Source organism: Enoplosus armatus, chromosome 16 (assembly GCF_043641665.1).
Source record: "Enoplosus armatus isolate fEnoArm2 chromosome 16, fEnoArm2.hap1, whole genome shotgun sequence".
Classification (NCBI taxonomy): Eukaryota; Metazoa; Chordata; class Actinopteri; order Centrarchiformes; family Enoplosidae; genus Enoplosus; species Enoplosus armatus.
Genome location: NC_092195.1, coordinates 1,966,128 through 1,987,775, shown reverse-complemented (window position 1 = coordinate 1,987,775; position 21,648 = coordinate 1,966,128). Strand labels below are relative to the sequence as shown.

At 45.9% G+C, this 21,648-nt stretch overlaps 1 protein-coding gene across 1 annotated transcript in view; it reads left to right on the top strand.

Annotated features, from left to right (window-relative positions):
• Positions 1 to 21,295, top strand: part of anln (anillin, actin binding protein) — a 33,580-nt gene extending 12,285 nt beyond the window's left edge. Inside the window, exons 13-25 of the mRNA XM_070921830.1 lie at positions 17,231 to 17,413; positions 17,635 to 17,761; positions 17,920 to 17,968; positions 18,641 to 18,694; positions 18,786 to 18,830; positions 19,016 to 19,048; positions 19,179 to 19,197; positions 19,630 to 19,742; positions 19,944 to 19,997; positions 20,232 to 20,318; positions 20,408 to 20,515; positions 20,872 to 21,044; positions 21,165 to 21,295. Coding sequence (XP_070777931.1) covers positions 17,231 to 17,413; positions 17,635 to 17,761; positions 17,920 to 17,968; positions 18,641 to 18,694; positions 18,786 to 18,830; positions 19,016 to 19,048; positions 19,179 to 19,197; positions 19,630 to 19,742; positions 19,944 to 19,997; positions 20,232 to 20,318; positions 20,408 to 20,515; positions 20,872 to 21,044; positions 21,165 to 21,279 — 1,160 coding nt within the window. The 3' untranslated portion in view covers positions 21,280 to 21,295. The remainder of the gene's footprint in view (positions 1 to 17,230; positions 17,414 to 17,634; positions 17,762 to 17,919; positions 17,969 to 18,640; positions 18,695 to 18,785; positions 18,831 to 19,015; positions 19,049 to 19,178; positions 19,198 to 19,629; positions 19,743 to 19,943; positions 19,998 to 20,231; positions 20,319 to 20,407; positions 20,516 to 20,871; positions 21,045 to 21,164) is intronic.
• Positions 21,296 to 21,648: the final 353 nt, after the last annotated feature.

Sequence of the window (21,648 nt, the reverse complement as noted above, 5' to 3'; positions counted from 1 at the left end):
CATGGAGGGTCCAGATATCACCCTCCACCTTCTCCTCAAATTGAGCTTTATATATCCAATCTTCATTCCTGTCATGATACAGAGTACAATGGGGAGGGTCGGGAACAGGGTGGTAGGAGGTGAGAGAGTGAATCCATGGAGCCCATAAATCAAATTGGTCTATCAGGGGATTATTTTCCGTATTTAACAGTACCCAATATATGTCAGCTGGTGGTTCAGCAGCAGTATATGGAGCTGAGGCCCCCAAGGGCATTTGTTTACCCGATATGTCACAAGAAGAGTCACAGGTGATCACAGTTCCGTCAGGAAAATGTAGGGATGTTCCCTGTGGTGCACATTTCACTGCAACCCCCAGGCGAACCAACAAGTCTCTTCCCATCAAGTTCACAGGACAGTCAGGGGCGTAGACAAAAGAGTGTCTCAGCATTTGATTTCCCACAGTCACAACAGTTTCCTCCGTGAAAGGCAGTTTTTGTTCGGTGCCAGAAAATCCCAAAACAGAAACATAGGTGGGTGAGAGTCTGCAAGGTGGATCACTCAAGGTTGAGTAGCGAGCTCCTGTGTCCACCATGACCCATTTTGTTTTCCCATTCACCTTCAGAGAAAAACAGGGAGCTGCCAAGCCCTGTAATTCCCCTTCTGTTGGGCATCCCTATGGCTGCTGTGGGAACTGCCCCCACCCACCAGGATGTGCTGACCATCCTCCTGGAGCCATATGTGGATTGGGTGCCTGCTGGGGTGGGTTGAAAGCTGGCCCCCCTGGGGGACCACCGCTTCCTCCCTGTTGCTGACCATAGCTAATATAAGGGCAATCTTTGACCCAATGATCAGTTGCTCCACAAATAAAACATCCCACAAGCTGGCCTTTGAGCTCCTCTACTTCACCCTTCCCTCGAACTTTATCATTGGTGCCTGGAGTGGGGGTGGAGAGATGGGGCCTGGGGTTGGGTTAAGAGGTGGGTTATAGGGAGGAGGGGCGCCAGGATGTTGCATGACCATCTGATACCCTTCACCTCCACAGGGTGGTGCGGAGGGGGGTGAGAGTGACTTGAGTGTGGTGACGGGATGTGAAACCGAGATCAGATTTACACACATCATATCCTGCTGCACTTCCTCCACTCGCTTCTTACTTTTTTGTCTATTGAACATTCCTGCTGCGTCACGGTCTCGCTCTGCCTCTTTTAGCTGTTTCTTTAGCTGTGTCAGTCGTGTCTGGAGGGTCTTTTTTATGTCTCCTTTGCAGTCATCATGCGGAAACCAGCCAAGCTGTCGTTGTGTTCCGTACCAGTCCTCTAACTGTTTTAAGATTTTCCCTCCTTTCTTCTCTGGCTGACACACTAGCACATTATGTTTTACTACTTCCCACTTCTTTCCCCAAGTCCCAGGCACTCCTGAGTCTTTCTTCAATGTGGGAATATCAAACTCTGCTTTCTCACGATCAAATTCACCTTCCATGTTTATGGATTAATCCTTTAGTTTTGTATTTGCAAATTGATTAATGTACTTTACACATGGAAATATCTCATTAATTACTCCTGTAGGTCAATCGGGGCTGCTGAGAGACAATCTTCTACAGATCCTCCTAGAGAGAAACTGCGGTCTCCCACTGGGTGTTAAGATTCACACAGTATCCCGATCTTTTAATTCATGAAGGAGTTGTCCATCCAAACCACCCCAATACTTTACCAGTACTGGGGTGGTTAACCCTAACCCTAACCCTCTTAAAAACTTTTAAGAGACAAAATACCAATCGCGTAGGCTTTTAAGGCCCAAAGCCCCCTACGAGAACCACCTACTCGTAGGCTTTTAAGACCCGAAGCCCCCTACTTCGTAGAAACAATAACACAATACCAATCTAGTAGGCTTTTAAGGGCCGAAGCCCCCTACGAGACTCACCTACGTCACAACAGTTTCCTCCGTGAAAGGCAGTTTTTGTTCGGTGCCAGAAAATCCCAAAACAGAAACATAGGTGGGTGAGAGTCTGCAAGGTGGATCACTCAAGGTTGAGTAGCGAGCTCCTGTGTCCACCATGACCCATTTTGTTTTCCCATTCACCTTCAGAGAAAAACAGGGAGCTGCCAAGCCCTGTAATTCCCCTTCTGTTGGGCATCCCTATGGCTGCTGTGGGAACTGCCCCCACCCACCAGGATGTGCTGACCATCCTCCTGGAGCCATATGTGGATTGGGTGCCTGCTGGGGTGGGTTGAAAGCTGGCCCCCCTGGGGGACCACCGCTTCCTCCCTGTTGCTGACCATAGCTAATATAAGGGCAATCTTTGACCCAATGATCAGTTGCTCCACAAATAAAACATCCCACAAGCTGGCCTTTGAGCTCCTCTACTTCACCCTTCCCTCGAACTTTATCATTGGTGCCTGGAGTGGGGGTGGAGAGATGGGGCCTGGGGTTGGGTTAAGAGGTGGGTTATAGGGAGGAGGGGCGCCAGGATGTTGCATGACCATCTGATACCCTTCACCTCCACAGGGTGGTGCGGAGGGGGGTGAGAGTGACTTGAGTGTGGTGACGGGATGTGAAACCGAGATCAGATTTACATACATCATATCCTGCTGCACTTCCTCCACTCGCTTCTTACTTTTTTGTCTATTGAACATTCCTGCTGCGTCACGGTCTCGCTCTGCCTCTTTTAGCTGTTTCTTTAGCTGTGTCAGTCGTGTCTGGAGGGTCTTTTTTATGTCTCCTTTGCGGTCATCATGCGGAAACCAGCCAAGCTGTCGTTGTGTTCCGTACCAGTCCTCTAACTGTTTTAAGATTTTCCCTCCTTTCTTCTCTGGCTGACACACCAGCACATTATGTTTTACTACTTCCCACTTCTTTCCCCAAGTCCCAGGCACTCCTGAGTCTTTCTTCAATGTGGGAATATCAAACTCTGCGTTCTCACGATCAAATTCACCTTCCATGTTTATGGATTAATCCTTTAGTTTTGTATTTGCAAATTGATTAATGTACTTTACACATGGAAATATCTCATTAATTACTCCTGTAGGTCAATCGGGGCTGCTGAGAGACAATCTTCTACAGATCCTCCTAGAGAGAAACTGCGGTCTCCCACTGGGTGTTAAGATTCACACAGTATCCCGATCTTTTAATTCATGAAGGAGTTGTCCATCCAAACCACCCCAATACTTTACCAGTACTGGGGTGGTTAACCCTAACCCTAACCCTCTTAAAAACTTTTAAGAGACAAAATACCAATCGCGTAGGCTTTTAAGGCCCAAAGCCCCCTACGAGAACCACCTACTCGTAGGCTTTTAAGACCCGAAGCCCCCTACTTCGTAGAAACAATAACACAATACCAATCTAGTAGGCTTTTAAGGGCCGAAGCCCCCTACGAGACTCACCTACGTCACAACAGTTTCCTCCGTGAAAGGCAGTTTTTGTTCGGTGCCAGAAAATCCCAAAACAGAAACATAGGTGGGTGAGAGTCTGCAAGGTGGATCACTCAAGGTTGAGTAGCGAGCTCCTGTGTCCACCATGACCCATTTTGTTTTCCCATTCACCTTCAGAGAAAAACAGGGAGCTGCCAAGCCCTGTAATTCCCCTTCTGTTGGGCATCCCTATGGCTGCTGTGGGAACTGCCCCCACCCACCAGGATGTGCTGACCATCCTCCTGGAGCCATATGTGGATTGGGTGCCTGCTGGGGTGGGTTGAAAGCTGGCCCCCCTGGGGGACCACCGCTTCCTCCCTGTTGCTGACCATAGCTAATATAAGGGCAATCTTTGACCCAATGATCAGTTGCTCCACAAATAAAACATCCCACAAGCTGGCCTTTGAGCTCCTCTACTTCACCCTTCCCTCGAACTTTATCATTGGTGCCTGGAGTGGGGGTGGAGAGATGGGGCCTGGGGTTGGGTTAAGAGGTGGGTTATAGGGAGGAGGGGCGCCAGGATGTTGCATGACCATCTGATACCCTTCACCTCCACAGGGTGGTGCGGAGGGGGGTTAGAGTGACTTGAGTGTGGTGACGGGATGTGAAACCGAGATCAGATTTACATACATCATATCCTGCTGCACTTCCTCCACTCGCTTCTTACTTTTTTGTCTATTGAACATTCCTGCTGCGTCACGGTCTCGCTCTGCCTCTTTTAGCTGTTTCTTTAGCTGTGTCAGTCGTGTCTGGAGGGTCTTTTTTATGTCTCCTTTGCAGTCATCATGCGGAAACCAGCCAAGCTGTCGTTGTGTTCCGTACCAGTCCTCTAACTGTTTTAAGATTTTCCCTCCTTTCTTCTCTGGCTGACACACTAGCACATTATGTTTTACTACTTCCCACTTCTTTCCCCAAGTCCCAGGCACTCCTGAGTCTTTCTTCAATGTGGGAATATCAAACTCTGCTTTCTCACGATCAAATTCACCTTCCATGTTTATGGATTAATCCTTTAGTTTTGTATTTGCAAATTGATTAATGTACTTTACACATAGAAATATCTCATTAATTACTCCTGTAGGTCAATCGGGGCTGCTGAGAGACAATCTTCTACAGATCCTCCTAGAGAGAAACTGCGGTCTCCCACTGGGTGTTAAGATTCACACAGTATCCCGATCTTTTAATTCATGAAGGAGTTGTCCATCCAAACCACCCCAATACTTTACCAGTACTGGGGTGGTTAACCCTAACCCTAACCCTCTTAAAAACTTTTAAGAGACAAAATACCAATCGCGTAGGCTTTTAAGGCCCAAAGCCCCCTACGAGAACCACCTACTCGTAGGCTTTTAAGACCCGAAGCCCCCTACTTCGTAGAAACAATAACACAATACCAATCTAGTAGGCTTTTAAGGGCCGAAGCCCCCTACGAGACTCACCTACGTCACAACAGTTTCCTCCGTGAAAGGCAGTTTTTGTTCGGTGCCAGAAAATCCCAAAACAGAAACATAGGTGGGTGAGAGTCTGCAAGGTGGATCACTCAAGGTTGAGTAGCGAGCTCCTGTGTCCACCATGACCCATTTTGTTTTCCCATTCACCTTCAGAGAAAAACAGGGAGCTGCCAAGCCCTGTAATTCCCCTTCTGTTGGGCATCCCTATGGCTGCTGTGGGAACTGCCCCCACCCACCAGGATGTGCTGACCATCCTCCTGGAGCCATATGTGGATTGGGTGCCTGCTGGGGTGGGTTGAAAGCTGGCCCCCCTGGGGGACCACCGCTTCCTCCCTGTTGCTGACCATAGCTAATATAAGGGCAATCTTTGACCCAATGATCAGTTGCTCCACAAATAAAACATCCCACAAGCTGGCCTTTGAGCTCCTCTACTTCACCCTTCCCTCGAACTTTATCATTGGTGCCTGGAGTGGGGGTGGAGAGATGGGGCCTGGGGTTGGGTTAAGAGGTGGGTTATAGGGAGGAGGGGCGCCAGGATGTTGCATGACCATCTGATACCCTTCACCTCCACAGGGTGGTGCGGAGGGGGGTTAGAGTGACTTGAGTGTGGTGACGGGATGTGAAACCGAGATCAGATTTACATACATCATATCCTGCTGCACTTCCTCCACTCGCTTCTTACTTTTTTGTCTATTGAACATTCCTGCTGCGTCACGGTCTCGCTCTGCCTCTTTTAGCTGTTTCTTTAGCTGTGTCAGTCGTGTCTGGAGGGTCTTTTTTATGTCTCCTTTGCGGTCATCATGCGGAAACCAGCCAAGCTGTCGTTGTGTTCCGTACCAGTCCTCTAACTGTTTTAAGATTTTCCCTCCTTTCTTCTCTGGCTGACACACTAGCACATTATGTTTTACTACTTCCCACTTCTTTCCCCAAGTCCCAGGCACTCCTGAGTCTTTCTTCAATGTGGGAATATCAAACTCTGCTTTCTCACGATCAAATTCACCTTCCATGTTTATGGATTAATCCTTTAGTTTTGTATTTGCAAATTGATTAATGTACTTTACACATGGAAATATCTCATTAATTACTCCTGTAGGTCAATCGGGGCTGCTGAGAGACAATCTTCTACAGATCCTCCTAGAGAGAAACTGCGGTCTCCCACTGGGTGTTAAGATTCACACAGTATCCCGATCTTTTAATTCATGAAGGAGTTGTCCATCCAAACCACCCCAATACTTTACCAGTACTGGGGTGGTTAACCCTAACCCTCTTAAAAACTTTTAAGAGACAAAATACCAATCGCGTAGGCTTTTAAGGCCCTAAGCCCCCTACGAGAACCACCTACTCGTAGGCTTTTAAGACCCGAAGCCCCCTACTTCGTAGAAACAATAACACAATGCCAATCTCGTAGGCTTTTAAGGCCCAAAGCCCCCTACGAGACTCACCTACGTGTAGGCTTTTAAGGCCCGAAGCCCCCTACTTCGTAGAACCCGTGTGCATGCAACAATAACACTAGACTTTTCAGGAATTATAGGTCCGAAACCTCCTCTGAATTGTCTACGTTATGTACCTTTTTGCTCACTGCTTGCTCCTTTGATTACACCTTTTTCAATACTAGCAGGAGGAAGAATGAACTACGTGCTGGAGGATAATTTAGTACTGTCCAACATGCACACTTTTGTTAAAAAGGTGGTGCTTACCTTGTGAGTTGGGATCCCCTTTTCTCCTCCGCAGTGTTCACCTGCCTCCCGCGCTCGTTGTCCAGTCGCTGCTGGTCAGTTAAGAATCACGTCGGGGTCACCAAATTGAAGGAGTTTTTGCTGTTGGTGCTGTTGGCAGAAAAACTATCACCCCACGGGGTGAGTACAGTATTCAGAATACTTAAAAGACCAAGAAATTAGTGATTGTCCACACCGAAGAATTTAGTTCAAACTCTTTAGTGAATCTTTTTTTGTTTTTTTTTGTTTTGTTCCGTACCAGTCCTCTGACTGTTTTAAGATTTTCCCTCCTTTCTTCTCTGGCTGACACACTAGCACATTATGTTTTACTACTTCCCACTTCTTTCCCCAAGTCCCAGGCACTCCTGAGTCTTTCTTCAATGTGGGAATATCAAACTCTGCTTTCTCACGATCATGCATCCATGTTTATGGATTAATCCTTTAGTTTTGTATTTGCAAATTGATTAATGTACTTTACACATGGAAATATCTCATTAATTACTCCTGTAGGTCAATCGGGGCTGCTGAGAGACAATCTTCTACAGATCCTCCTAGAGAGAAACTGCGGTCTCCCACTGGGTGTTAAGATTCACACAGTATCCCGATCTTTTAATTCATGAAGGAGTTGTCCATCCAAACCACCCCAGTACTGGTAAAGTATTGGGGTGGTTAACCCTAACCCTAACCCTCTTAAAAACTTTTAAGAGACAAAATACCAATCGCGTAGGCTTTTAAGGCCCAAAGCCCCCTACGAGACTCACCTACGTGTAGGCTTTTAAGGCCCGAAGCCCCCTACTTCGTAGAACCCGTGTGCATGCAACAATAACACTAGACTTTTCAGGAATTATAGGTCCGAAACCTCCTCTGAATTGTCTACGTTATGTACCTTTTTGCTCACTGCTTGCTCCTTTGATTACACCTTTTTCAATACTAGCAGGAGGAAGAATGAACTACGTGCTGGAGGATAATTTAGTACTGTCCAACATGCACACTTTTGTTAAAAAGGTGGTGCTTACCTTGTGAGTTGGGATCCCCTTTTCTCCTCCGCAGTGTTCACCTGCCTCCCGCGCTCGTTGTCCAGTCGCTGCTGGTCAGTTAAGAATCACGTCGGGGTCACCAAATTGAAGGAGTTTTTGCTGTTGGTGCTGTTGGCAGAAAAACTATCACCCCACGGGGTGAGTACAGTATTCAGAATACTTAAAAGACCAAGAAATTAGTGATTGTCCACACCGAAGAATTTAGTTCAAACTCTTTAGTGAATCTTTTCAGCAAGCAATGAGCAATTACAGAATTCTGGATCAGATGTGCCTCTCCCTAACCAACAACAGTGTTGATCAGTCCACAGTCTGACAAACTACATTTCCCTGATCCAGTGTATTTAAACAAGTACGGACAAAAGAATGTGCACGGGCATTGTCCTGTCTTCTGATTGGCTCCACAATAGAAATCTGCTCTATTTTGTTTTTTGGGGGGGTTTTTTAAATTTACTTTTTAAGTAAATTGTGGGAGAAACCGAAGCACTCGGAGTAAACCCTCAGCAACACAGTGAGCACGCATGTACTCCTCACAGCAAGGGGGTTGAGGCCCGAAAATGAACCCTCACCTTAATGCTGCGAGGCCCCAGTGTTGAACACTGAGGCACCTGTGCAGCCCTGAGAGACCTGAAGTCCTGCATCGTATCCAGGTTGAACTCTAGCCATACTGAGCCTACTAGCACAGACGATAAGCTGGACATGAGATGGGATTTCAGGCCCCAATGGACCTTTTTTCACAACAGAGGTTTTGACTTGTCAAAGCAAGAGCCAGCAAGCACATTACTAGGATCCTGGAACTAGCTCACAAAAAAGGTGCTTTTCCTGCTGTGTCAAGTCAACATGTCGGCTGTGAAAAAGGTCCGTACCACCCACCCACCCACCCTAGGACAGCCAGCGATTACTCTTTGCGGCAACATTTGAAGCAGGCAGATAAAGGCTTGACCATGGTCGTGCAAATCGATTTGAACATGGTGCAAAGCCTGCTTCTCTTTTTTGGTGTCACCATGTGCAGCAAGCATGCTGATTTCATTTTTTGGGGGGGTTTTTTAAATTTACTTTTTAAGTAAATTGTGGGAGAAACCGAAGCACTCGGAGTAAACCCTCAGCAACACAGTGAGCACGCATGTACTCCTCACAGCAAGGGGGTCGAGGCCCGAAAATGAACCCTCACCTTAATGCTGCGAGGCCCCAGTGTTGAACACTGAGGCACCTGTGCAGCCCTGAGAGACCTGAAGTCCTGCATCGTATCCAGGTTGAACTCTAGACATACTGAGCCTACTAGCACAGACGATAAGCTGGACATGAGATGGGATTTCAGGCCCCAATGGACCTTTTTTCACAACAGAGGTTTTGACTTGTCAAAGCAAGAGCCAGCAAGCACATTACTAGGATCCTGGAACTAGCTCACAAAAAAGGTGCTTTTCCTGCTGTGACAAGTCAACATGTCGGCTGTGAAAAAGGTCCGTACCACCCACCCACCCACCCACCCTAGGACAGCCAGCGATTACTCTTTGCGGCAGCATTTGAAGCAGGCAGATAAAGGCTTGACCATGGTCGTGCAAATCGATTTGAACATGGTGCAAAGCCTGCTTCTCTTTTTTGGTGTCACCAGGTGCTTTTTTAGAGTCTCAATTATAATTTTGTAAATTGATGCATTCTGTGACACCATGCACATCCGCAGTATACCTGCACTGCCCATTATCTTGCACAGATCCTTGTGCACTGCCTTGACTGTCCGTTTAATATGGGGGCCACTTAGCTTGACAGCAATGTCAGAGCCTGCGATCTCTGCCCTCAGCATATCGAACAGTGTCACGGAGGTGACTTGCATGAAATCATCGGACAGACTAATGGTCGAATTTTTCAGAATCTGGTTCACCAGCCCTGACACCAGCATCACGTATGAGTGTTCGTCATACTCTTGGACTGGGGGTGCTGTGGTCTCACAAGCAGCTTCATCATTGATAGCTGGGTCATCAGCGATAGAAGCTGGTGCTGCTGCTGCTTCAGACACAAGTGCGGGACCTTCCGGGACCAAGGAGTGCTCTTCGAGTGCAAGACAACCCACTTCTCTCTTAATCTGCCTCAGAGCAACACTCACACGGTCCTTCTTTCGCTCATGCTGTTGCGCCTGCTGGTTGAGCCAGTTCCACATCAGCTTCATAAACTTGTCCACTTCAGTCTTGATCTCGACCTTAAACTCTAGCCTGTATCTTTTGCCAACCTTTAGATGGTGGGATACTACATCACACAGCTGCTCGGCCGTCATTTTGTGCTGACCATTGGAAATGTCACTGGCAAGCCTTTGGTAGAGGCACTCCTCATCTGTGCCCTTCCTAACTTCCTGATCTTCCTTTAGTGGGATCATGTCCGCCACCAGGCGATCCACCCCCTCAATCAGCAGCTTTAGTGATGCTTTTTCTGTAGTTGATGGGAAGCAGCTAAGGTTGCTCCTCAGTTTTGCCACAAAGCTGAGGATTGACGCCTTGGCAAATTTTTGGACAAAAAATGCCTTGATTTTACCTCCCACCCTTTTCCAGCAGGACGTAGATTTAACCTCTGATTCAGACTTCTTCTTAGGTGTGCCATCTGTCTCAAATTCAAGTTCTTCCATTAAGACTCGAACAATCTCCGATGCTGCTTTGTCTGTATCCTGGGAGGCGCTGGACACAAGCATGCTGATTTCCTGGTCATCATTGAACTCGAAGACACTGACATCACTCACCTGCTCCTCCAGGATCTTCTTCACGGCTTTGGTGGTTGTAACCATGAAGCTTTCCCCAGAAGAAACTTGTTCTGGTCTGTCCTCTTCCAGAGGAGTTACGGGGGTCTGTCTAGACTTGTCCTCTTTTGTCGATGTCTCCAACATTGACTTGGTTTCAGTGGTATCAGCTTTTGTTTCCAAACTTGGCTGCTGACATTTCGTCTCACTACCAGAGCAGGGAGCGCATGCAAATTCTTTAAGTGCTTTCACGATGCAGCTAAACCTTCCCTTTCGTCTGCAGGTGAAAGACTTGGAGACAGCTTTGAGTTTGCCTTCCTCACTGTTTCCTGCGCTGGAATCTTGGTCTGGGGATTTACTGATGTTTACATCTACTGGTGCTGCTGCTGCTTCCGACACAAATGTGGGACCTTCCGGGACCAAGGGGTGCTCTTCGAGTGCAAGACAACCCACTTCTCTCTTAATCTGCCTCAGAGCAACACTCACACGGTCCTTCTTTCGCTCATGCTGTTGCGCCTGCTGGTTGAGCCAGTTCCACATCAGCTTCATAAACTTGTCCACTTCAGTCTTGATCTCGATCTTAAACTCCAGCCTGTATCTTTTGCCAAGTTTTAGATGGTGAGATACTACATCACACAGCTGCTCGGCCATCATTCCGTGCTGACCATTGGAAATGTCACTGGCAAGCCTTTGGTAGAGGCACTCCTCATCTGTGCCCTTCCTAACTTCCTGATCTTCCTTTAGTGGGATCATGTCCGCCACCAGGCGATCCACCCCCTCAATCAGCAGCTTTAGTGATGCTTTTCCTGTAGTTGATGGGAGGCAGCTAAGGTTGCTCCTCAGTTTTGCCACAAAGCTGAGGATTGACGCCTTGGCAAATTTTTGGACAAAAAATGCCTTGATTTTATTTCCCACCCTTTTCCAGCAGGAAGTAGATTTAACCTCTGATTCAGACTTCTTCTTAGGTGTGCCATCTGTCTCAAATTCAAGTTCTTCCATTAAGACTTGAACAATCTCCGATGCTGCTTTGTCTGTATCCTGGGAGGCGCTGGACACAAGCATGCTGATTTCCTGGTCGTCATTGAACTCGAAGACACTGACATCACTCGCCTGCTCCTCCAGGATCTTCTTCACGGCTTTGGTGGTTGTAACCATGAAGCTTTCCCCAGAAGAAACTTGCTCTGGTCCGTCCTCTTCCAGAGGAGTTATGGGGGTCTGCCTTGACTGTTTTGTCGATGTCTCCAACATTGACTTGGTTTCAGTGGTATCAGCTTCCGCTTCTAAACTTACCGGCTGACCTTTCGTGTCAATGCTGGAGCTGAAAATGCATGAGCATTTTTTAAGTATTTTCACCATGTGCCTTACTATTGCCCTTAGTCTGCGGGTGGAGGACTTGGAGACAGCTTTGAGTTTGCTTTCCTCACCGTTGCCTGCACTGTTTTCACTTCCCCCAGAACCTTTGGAGAGCTCGGAGTTTACCCTCTCCGTTATTTCGTCTACCACGAGCTCTGTCACCCATTTTGTGCTCGGGTAACCGATGTCATGCGTAACACCCATCACCTCCGCAAAAGTGAGTGAAATAGTGTCACCCAGACAAATGTAGACTTCGTCTGCATGTATACTGATGTTTTTCTGTGACCCATCAGATCCAGAAGTGTACATGAGTGGTTTGGGAGGACTTTGCGTCGAGTCACTCCGGTCAGGTGGGCTTTTCAATGCATCACAAATGTGTCTGGTTATAATGTTAATTATATCCACACACATGTTCATTATGATGCTTTCTGTGGCATTGTCAATAGACCCAGATTTCAGCTCGGCCCACTGTACCGCCATCAGCTTCTCCAGGAATTGTTGAAAGAGTGGGCGAAGAGCGTCTGTTGTGGCCAGCGGAAGGGCCTGATCCATCTCCTCTTGTGTGCGTGTGGTATTCATAGCCCCGGCTTGTATCAGTTTGTAGTCACTGTGTTCGTCTCTTTGAAGGATGTGAATGTGTTCTGGTAAATCTGAACTAAACTAACACTTGATTTAGGTCTTCTATACAAGCTCATAGGCCAGATATTAGCCTACTTGTAAGTATAGAAATGCTCCTTTGCCTTTGATCTCTGACATCATCAATGACATCATGACATTCCAAAAGGACTTCACAGTAAAAATAAAAGGAACTTAAAAGAAAACATTTGAAGCCCCGCCCCCAAACAACGACTGTCCAATCATAGCATAGCAACCGTATCTAGGCATGGCAGGACTGGCAAGGTTGTTTTTTTTTGTCTTTGCCTTTATTGAAACAATTCAAAAATACACACATGCAAAATACAGGAATTATAACAAACATAGAACAAAAGTACGTGGTTACTGTTAATTAAATAACAACTGTACATAGATTAAATAAATTAATAATGACTATAGATACATAAACAAATAAAAAATAATGATTTACTGAGTTTCTAAATCAAAAATAGGGAAAAAATATTAAACAAAAACAACATATAATTTCGTAGAGCTTATAATTTTATCCAAAATGAGGGATGTTCTGAATGGTGTTTACCAGGATACACCAAAAACACCAAAAATAGCGAGCTTGGACAGCGTCTGCACCACAAACGGTGGAGTACAGGTCAGAATCCTGGACAGCAGCGCCACAAAGGGCTGGGAAAGACTTTGCACGGAGGTAGCTGACATTATTAGTTAACATACTAAAACACTTCATGCGCATTCAATGCTGTGTGCTCAAAGGTAAGCCCATTTTCAGTGTGAACAATATGAGTGAAGTTTGTACATATGGAATTGAAACGTCCTACATCTTATTTCTCAGCATCGATATATTGAAATGTAGCCTGCCCTAAAGTATAAGTCTGCAGAAAAATAATGTAGTGACAGTGTGATTTAACATGAATCCCAAGTTTACATACATATGCCCCCACTACTAAGGAAGACTGACTGGCTAGTCAACCCACTCATCCACCTTACCAAAAAAAGGAAAGGTGAGCTACTACTCTGGACTGATGACAGAAGTTGAGGTGTAAGGCTGGAGGAGGATTCCCACACTACGGTCTGCTTGACCAGATAAATGAGCATCAGATTGGAGAAATCGTGCATCTATAACGGTCGCCACGTGTTTTCTTCTGGAAGATTCCAGCATTGTAGCTTGTTTCCTCTTGCCAACGCATGTTCTGGGTGTGCTTCAGTCATAGTGTTCTACTTGCTGCTTCAGAGTCTTGCTGAGACTGCTCTCTGCCCAGTCTACTTTCAGTGACTCTGTTAGCTTGGCCTCCATCTAAATGGTTGTTTTCCTGGAAGACTTTGGATGGCTCAATTAAATTTTCATCTTTTCCTCTTCGAAATCGAAGAAGATCGCCAATCTGCAGCAGGAGGGGAGTAGTCGGTCCCCCTTCATCTCGCTATTCAGCCAGCCAGATATGTACTTCATCTTGGATGCAGTCCGACACCGACCACAGTCTCCTCAGTCATCACCTCCATCTCCTCTGAGTTTTATTATGTCTTCCTTTGTTCAGTTCAACGCCCAATCATTTTCAAGATGAATCCGTTTTCGCTGAGAATTTCTGTATTAAAATAAATGTTTACATTTGGATTATTTGAGATATAAACCTGATCGTGATCCTAGCGTGTTTTTTGATTGAAATGCACGGCCAGTGGGAAACACGGCATCCGAACTAAGTGAAAGTGTCAGAAGTCAAACTCTTATTCTGGGCAAAGAGGAGCTTTCTCAGCGTCAAGTCATGGCTAGACTAAAGGTTTCTACGGGGGCAGTGCAGGGAACTCTAAGACAGCTCATTAATCAGGAATTCTCTCCACAATATCCCTGTGGAAACATAGCTATTCCAGGGTGTGTGTGTGTGTGGTTGCACACAGCCCTTGATATTAATATCAGATGTCAAAAATGCTTGTACATTGTTTTCTCATTTCGTTTAGCCTGAACATTTAAAGAAGAATTCATGTTTTTAATGTTTTGTCGGTACGGATATCAGAACAGACGTGTCTTTTATTGGCCCACCAAGGACGTCATGAGTCTATGCTATAATAAATCCTGTACTCATAAAACCACAGTAAAGACAATTCAGTGCAGCGCAGAACTCCACTGTAGAGGGGTGTCTCCGCCCGGCTTCGGACCGGGAACAGTAGAGTTTGACTCCCTTAACTTTTTTCCATTCGTTCCCTTTGGCAGTTCTTCATTAAAATGACGATAAGTTATTCAATAAGCATTTCAAACAGAGCCTTACAATATTTGCTTTCCTCCTGATGATATGATGAGATTGTAAGACGCTGTACAGAACATGAGTGTGTTTTGTTTTCAATGCATGCAAACTCAACAGCGACAAGAGAAAAGCTTTCATTACTGAACTGGTACTTTATTTTAGAATTTGGGCCTGCTGAGCCTAACGCTCTTGGATACAAGAGCCCCATCTGGTGGAGGTTACAAGCACCACCAAGAAACACATCATTAATGGATGATGTTTCATTAATGTAAATTGAATGGCAGGGGACGGGGGGGGGTTAACTATACCCTCCTGATGTCCTGATGTGGTGATCCTCATGTGGTAAAGAAGCAGAATTGTAGGAAATGAACACGTTAACACAGTCTGCATACCCAGCGGTGGACGGCAAGTACAGTTCCTCACGTACTTGTACTTTACTTGAGTATTTCTATTCAGATACTTTATGTATTTTAAATACATTAACTCCTCTATATTGACAATAAAAATTGATTTAAGATGGACTAACAGAGTACAGAGAGCTGTCAAACTAATACCTTGTGTCCTGTAGTGGCTTGGAGTGAATAAATACATGCCTGTAAGAAAACACCTTTTTAAAAAGCCTGTTTACAGTGATGCTGATAACACCTCTTATGTAACCATCACTGCAATGCAACCACGGCATCGGGCCCGGAGATGATCTCAGAGCTACACACTGTTGACAGGGGTGTTCAAACACACGCCCTACGTTTTTCCAAGTCTGTTCAATTCAGTTTTGTTAGTGCTTATGTGAATGTGCGGACCTCACCAAAGCAGCCGTAGTCTATCGTTTACGCCAGCGACTGGGGGTGTCGGGGGTACTCTGAGGTCACCCGATGAGGTTAAGAGTGTGGAATGGAATTCAGACCTAAGTTCGGGAAGAAAAGATGGCGACTGGGCCATTTTTCAGAAGATGCATGAAATGTATATATATATATATTTTTTGTAACCAAGGTGACGTTGGAGCAATTTGGAGAACTATTAGGGGCAGACGTGCAGGCGTAAACAATCTGTTTGGAGGGGAGTAGAGGAAGGTATTCATCTGCTGTGTCCTACTTGGAACACTAGATATATTCTCTTGCTATTGTGGTGTGTTGAACTTACCATTGGACCGACAGGCGATGAGCTAATGGACATCAGCTGTCACTGGTTGCGCGGCTGCGGGGGGAGGTTGGGTAACCTAGGGAGCGTGCTGTTGTGCCGTGTGGCTGCGTTCACTTCTTGGGGGGGGGGGGGGGGGGTCATTCGCACCTGGTTAGGGGCATGAAGACAGATACGACGGGGAGGAGGGCAAGCCGCCGGGCGCCACCACTCTCTGCGTCCCTGTCTGTTTCTGCTGTGCCGTCTGACGAAGCCGCGGTCCCCCAGGGAGTCGGACGGTGACCCAAGCATAGACCCCGGGGAGGGGGGGTCTTGGACCCTGTTTTTGAATGACGTTAATGTAATAAAGACTGTCGTTTTGCCTGTTATTCTCTGTGGTTGAGTGGTGTTTGTTCTGAGGCCTCCAGGCTACTTCCATAGTTGGTGCTGGGCCCGCTGCTGCCGTATCCAGGTGTTAGCTGCCAGCTAGCTTGTTAGCGTTAGCGTGCCGGGCAAAATGCTTGAGCAAACATTACCTGCGCTTCCAGGTGTAGTTTTACGAACAGAGTCGGCTTCAGCTCTAGAGCTGGCAGAAAGGCCCACAAGGGGCTGCTGCTTGACGTATTTAGTCGCCAGAGTTTTCAGGTAAGCTAGCCAGCCGCCACTCAGCCAGCCCTCTCCACTGCACCACTGAGAGCACTCACAAGCGCTGGACCTATCAGTGCTCTGGACGTACACGTACGCCGCCATCTCATTAACATACAAGCTTCAGGAAGTGGTGAAGAAAATAATGTAATGGGTAATAGGTAATGTGTGCCAAAACCCCAAAAATAGTTGTAATAAAATCTAAAATAGAATAGAATAAAATAAAATGAAATATTGTTGGTGTCAACTGTAATTTGAAAAGACCATTTGAAATGTTTAATTTGTTATTTTATTCCTTAAATACCACAAACCACAAGGCCAAAAAAAAAAAGAAGAACACACTTGATGTCATAAGCAATGTACTATGTTGATGTCACTGGCTGATTTTGATGAGATGACCCGAGGATGGTCACTGAATCCAACAGCGAGTCCTTGATAAAACAACGACATACCGCAAAGTGCCTCTGGAAGGCTTTGGGTCCCCTGTACGTGTAGTTCCCACAGATCTCACAGTTGTAGTTGATGTTCAGCCCGTGGAGTTTATAGAGCCAGTATGGGATTGGCTGGAGGGGGGGGGGGGGGGGGGGAGCAGCAGTCAGCAAACACAAGTCATATGTGTAGCATGTACAAACACAACAGTGTGCAGCCAGGATTTAACACAAATCCAACCCAAACGATGTCAATACAGAAGGATGAAATGCTTTCTGAAAGGTACTTCATCAAAGAGGCCCCGGGGATTTAATATTGCAGACAGATTAAAATGCCAAAATCAAACCAGCTGCACGAGATACAGTACCTGTGACCTAAAATAACCTCTTCAGGGTGTAGAAACATTGGAGTTATGTACTTGAACATATATATAAATCTATATTTTAAAGCAATATATACATATAGCTCGAAATGTAGGACTCTAGTATCAGAGCTTGATGTTTGCCACTTTTTTTCTTATTTTTTAGCGGAGAAGAGGGAAGCCTTGAAGGCCGAGCTGGACCGCCTGAAAGGAGACCCAACGGGCCAGAAAAGGGCCCCCGCAGCCCCAGAACCCGCCGCCGTGTCTGCCTCCAGGGGCTCCATCATGCTGCAGGAGTTACGCCTACCTCTCAAGGCAGACTTCGTTTGCTCCACTGCCAACAAGCCAGGTAGACTCAAAAACGCACATTTGCCACAGTTGACTAACACGCTACCGCCGGCACCGTTTCTGCCTTCAAAACTACAGCCTTTCCTCTTATTTGAGTCTTGGTCGTAGCCTCACTGGTGTTAGCTTTGGAGGCGATTCATGGATTCGGTCCTGAGGTTGAAATGAAAGCACTGTCCGAGTGGTGCTTGAATATCGTTCTTCTGTCTGCCGACTTTATTTCAGAGTCGACCAAACATTCCTTCTTCGTCATGATTCGCGCCGGAGCGGAGAACACCGTGGCCACGCCGTTGTCCAGCACCCACCGCAGCCTCAGCGGGGACACCCTCGCCTTCCCTACAAAGTTCACCATGTAATTGCGATTCAGACACTGCTGTTTTACCCTTTTGGTTGAACTGAATGTGTTAAGTCTGTGTTTGTGTCAGTCGACGTTGAACGGGGAATAGGTCAAACATACATCTGTTGATCCTGACTGTTGAATATTGACAAATACCTCCTCTCCGCCTTCAGATCTGACGTCTCCAGTGACTTTGAGATTAATATTGAGGTCTATTGCCTGGTGAGTGTCCTCCTACATGGTTTGCAGAAATCCCAAAATAACGGCGCTCTGACCACATATATGCACTAAATCTGCTTTTTATAGGGTGCAAATAACATTTTTAAGTTCATGGAGTCATTTCTTTGCAGTTTTGTTCATTTCACGCTTTTTGAATTCACATGTGACCCTAAAGATATTAGAAAAAAAGTGTCTTGGAACAAATTTCAGTATCATCAGCCAGTAGAAATCGGCGAGCTCAGTACTGCGGTTTCATTTCCACCATTCAGACACTCATTTTTTTTCCCCTTTGTAATATCTACTCATGTGTTTCAAGGTCTTCATGCACTTTGCTTCAGATGACAATGAAAACATGACCCTTAAATTGTCTAATACTTCAAATCCCATAAGTGGATAAATGCATAGTGAACAGCATAAGACATGCTTTTGGGTTCCATATGGCGGCTGTCAAAATAAAAGCTGTGCTGTTTTTCCAAATGCTACGTTGTAAGAGTTTGAACCTCACAACTGAGGAAAAGAGATAGATCCTCGAGCACATTAAATTCCATTTAATCTTCTTTTGATGTCTGTATATTTTGATATCTTTGCCATGTGAGATATTTTGTATAACCGGTGTTTTTGCGTACTGAGCTGCCTTCTGGAGTTACTGACGATCTCGTGCATTAACTGATGCAGGTGCAGAAGCGCGAGGTCTGCAGCGATAAGAAGAAGAAACCCAGCAAGTCAAAGGTAAATCCCCGCTTTGACGATGTGTTTACCGACAACAGTCAGCGATGGAACATGCTTTAATACTTAAAAGTGTGTGTGTGTGTGTGTCCAGATAATATGGAGACAGGTTCATGAGGCCCATGATTTGTGTTTGTCGGTATGAGCAGTCTTCTGTATCAGATCCCTCACATGTTGGTGGGTGTGCACCGTGTGGGTGGTCATTTCTGCAACACACACATGTCCCTCGGACACATTGTGTACCATCACTCCCATCTTTTCCTCTTTTTTTTTAAATTTTTTTAAGTAAAAAATATATGATTTGCTTGCTTTTTATCCTTCTAGGCTATCACTCCAAAGAGATTCCTCGCCATCACTGTAAGCATTTCAACTTTATTTTCTGCCGCCCATCAAGAATTCGATATCAGAATGTAACTCTTGGTTCTCATCTGCCTGAAACGTGCAGTGTTTTTTTTTTAATTTGTTGCCTTCGTCTTTTGTCTTGCAGAAAAGTAGCCATACGCCAGGTACGTCCAAATATGTGAAGTCAATCTACAGAAACAATTTGTTTTGTATTGAGTCAAATGTAACTGAAGCCTTTTGAATCGCATTTAAAGGGGCACGCTTGTGATTTTAGTGTTGCACTTCAATAGAGTTGGGAGATTTGCAGATTTTAAGATGAGAATTGTTGAAACCTGAGCAGAGGCAGAAGATTCTTCCATTTTTATTTCAATCCTACACTTCCCATAATGCAACTGGAATACACGCCTTGGTTAGGCCTTACCCAAGTTCATTGCAACTTCACAGCCCTACTTTTGTAACGCTGGCTTTCTGTTATATACATTTGTAGTCTCAAGTCTTTAACACCCGCCCCCCCCCCCCCCTTTTTATATATATATATATATTTTTTTTAAGCTTCATATGAGGTATTAATGATGTCATTTTCTTTCTGTGTGTAGTTTTGGCCAGTCCAGGAGGCCCCAGCGCCGTTCGCACCAGCAACTTCGTCCTGGTCGGGTCGCACAAGCTCACCCTGTCCTCCATCGGGAAAAACAGATTTCCGTTGGAGAAGGTATAGAAGTCGTCAGCGTCGGCCTTTTTTCAGATTCTCCTCCATGTTTTGTTTTTTTGTCCCCACCCCCGCACCCTCACTCACTTCTTCATCCTGCATTCCACATGTGGCAGGCCTTTTTTTTATAATCCATGCTGTATGTATGAATGACGCCGACACATAGTGATGTATTTGTGTACATTTTTGATATCTCTCTTTTAGATCAAATATGAAGGAAGTGAAAGAGAACTACTCAGTGGCATGTTTCATACCAAGGTTACTACTTGCCCTATTGTACGTTTCTGTTGTTCTGTTTGTGTGGGAAAGGGGGGGGGGCACACTATAACAAGGAATTTCACTTAATCTGATCCCAAATCTGCTCTCACTAGGGAATGTAAATGGCTTTTCCTCTCTGTCCATGTCTGTTTTTAACCATTTTTAAAAGTAACTTGAGCATCTTTTCGGATTGTGAACTGCTCCTCACAAAGTGCCTTGTGCGTTGGATTCAAGGTGCCGTTCTTGTGCCCCCTGGAGGGCCACATCTACCTCAAGATGCAGTGCGACGTTGGCTCAAAGGTGGAGGAGAAGGGCTTCCTGGTGAGCGCAAGCAAGACCGAAACCTCACCACAGGTTTAAGTGACGCGGAGGCGGGCATTGGTTTGTTGATGCTGTGCCTTTTTTTTTAGACGATGTTTGAAGACGTCAGTGGATTCGGAGCCTGGCACAGGAGATGGTGCGTCTTATCAGGATACTGCATCTCCTACTGGACCTACCCAGACGACGAGAAGCGCAAGGTAACTGAGCCCCTCTCAGAGAGCTTCCTTATTGAATTTAGTTTCTGCTTCTTTTAGCGCACACAATAGTTTTGTCGGCGCATTTGCCATAAATATGGTTGTTGTGACTTTATGGGTCGTGGACAAGGACTCGTTCAAAACAACACATCGGGGCGAGCTGCGAAATCTCCTATAGCTTTCCTAAGTCTTTTTTTTTTGTTGTTGTTGTTTTGTTTTTGCATGAATCATTTTAACGCTCTTCTCGGAGTCCAACCAAAAGTAACAGTCAAGGCACACGGAACATACCCTACGACATGAACATTTTTGATGAGAATCCCAATGGTGACCAAGATATGACATTTTCCTCCTTCTGCCAGAATCCCATTGGTCGCATCAACCTGGCCAACTGCACCAGCAAGAAGGTGGAGCCGGCCAACCGAGAGTTCTGCGCCAGGCCCAACACGTTCGAGCTCGTCACGGTCAGGCCGCAGAGAGAGGACGACAAAGAGACGCTCGTCAGTCAGTGCAAGAACACCATGTGTGTCACCAAGTAAGTGCTGCGCAGTTCATGCGTATACACAGACGGGTGGGGATGGATGGATGGATGGATGGATAGATTTTGTTTACGAATAAATTGCTGAACACGGATCATTTCTCTTTTTGTGCGCAGAAACTGGCTCAGCGCTGACACTAAGGACGAGAGGAACCTGTGGATGAGGAAACTGAACCAGATCCTGGTGGACCTGCGCATGTGGCAGCCAGACGCCTGCCATGGGCCGCTGTAATAATCCCTGCACTCTGTCGCAACCAGCCCTTCTATCTTTTTTTCTTTTATTTGGGGGGGGGGGGGGGGGCTGTTAATGTCCGTGACACGCGCAATCACTAAGTGCAATACAGAGCGAGAATTGCTAAATATTTTTTCTAGCGGAGAAGCGATCCAACACATAAGTTATAGATGGGAGGAAAGTAAATAAAGCCATACATTTTGAAACATTTCAGTACAGTATTTTGCGCAGGAGTCGGGGCGCGGCGCTATATTTTCTACATGTCCAGCCTGGTTTTCTTCTGGGTATTGTTGAGTTGCCTTACATTATTATGTTGATGCAAATATTTGCGATGCATGGCTTTTTAAATTATTTGGTGTCAAAGCTGAA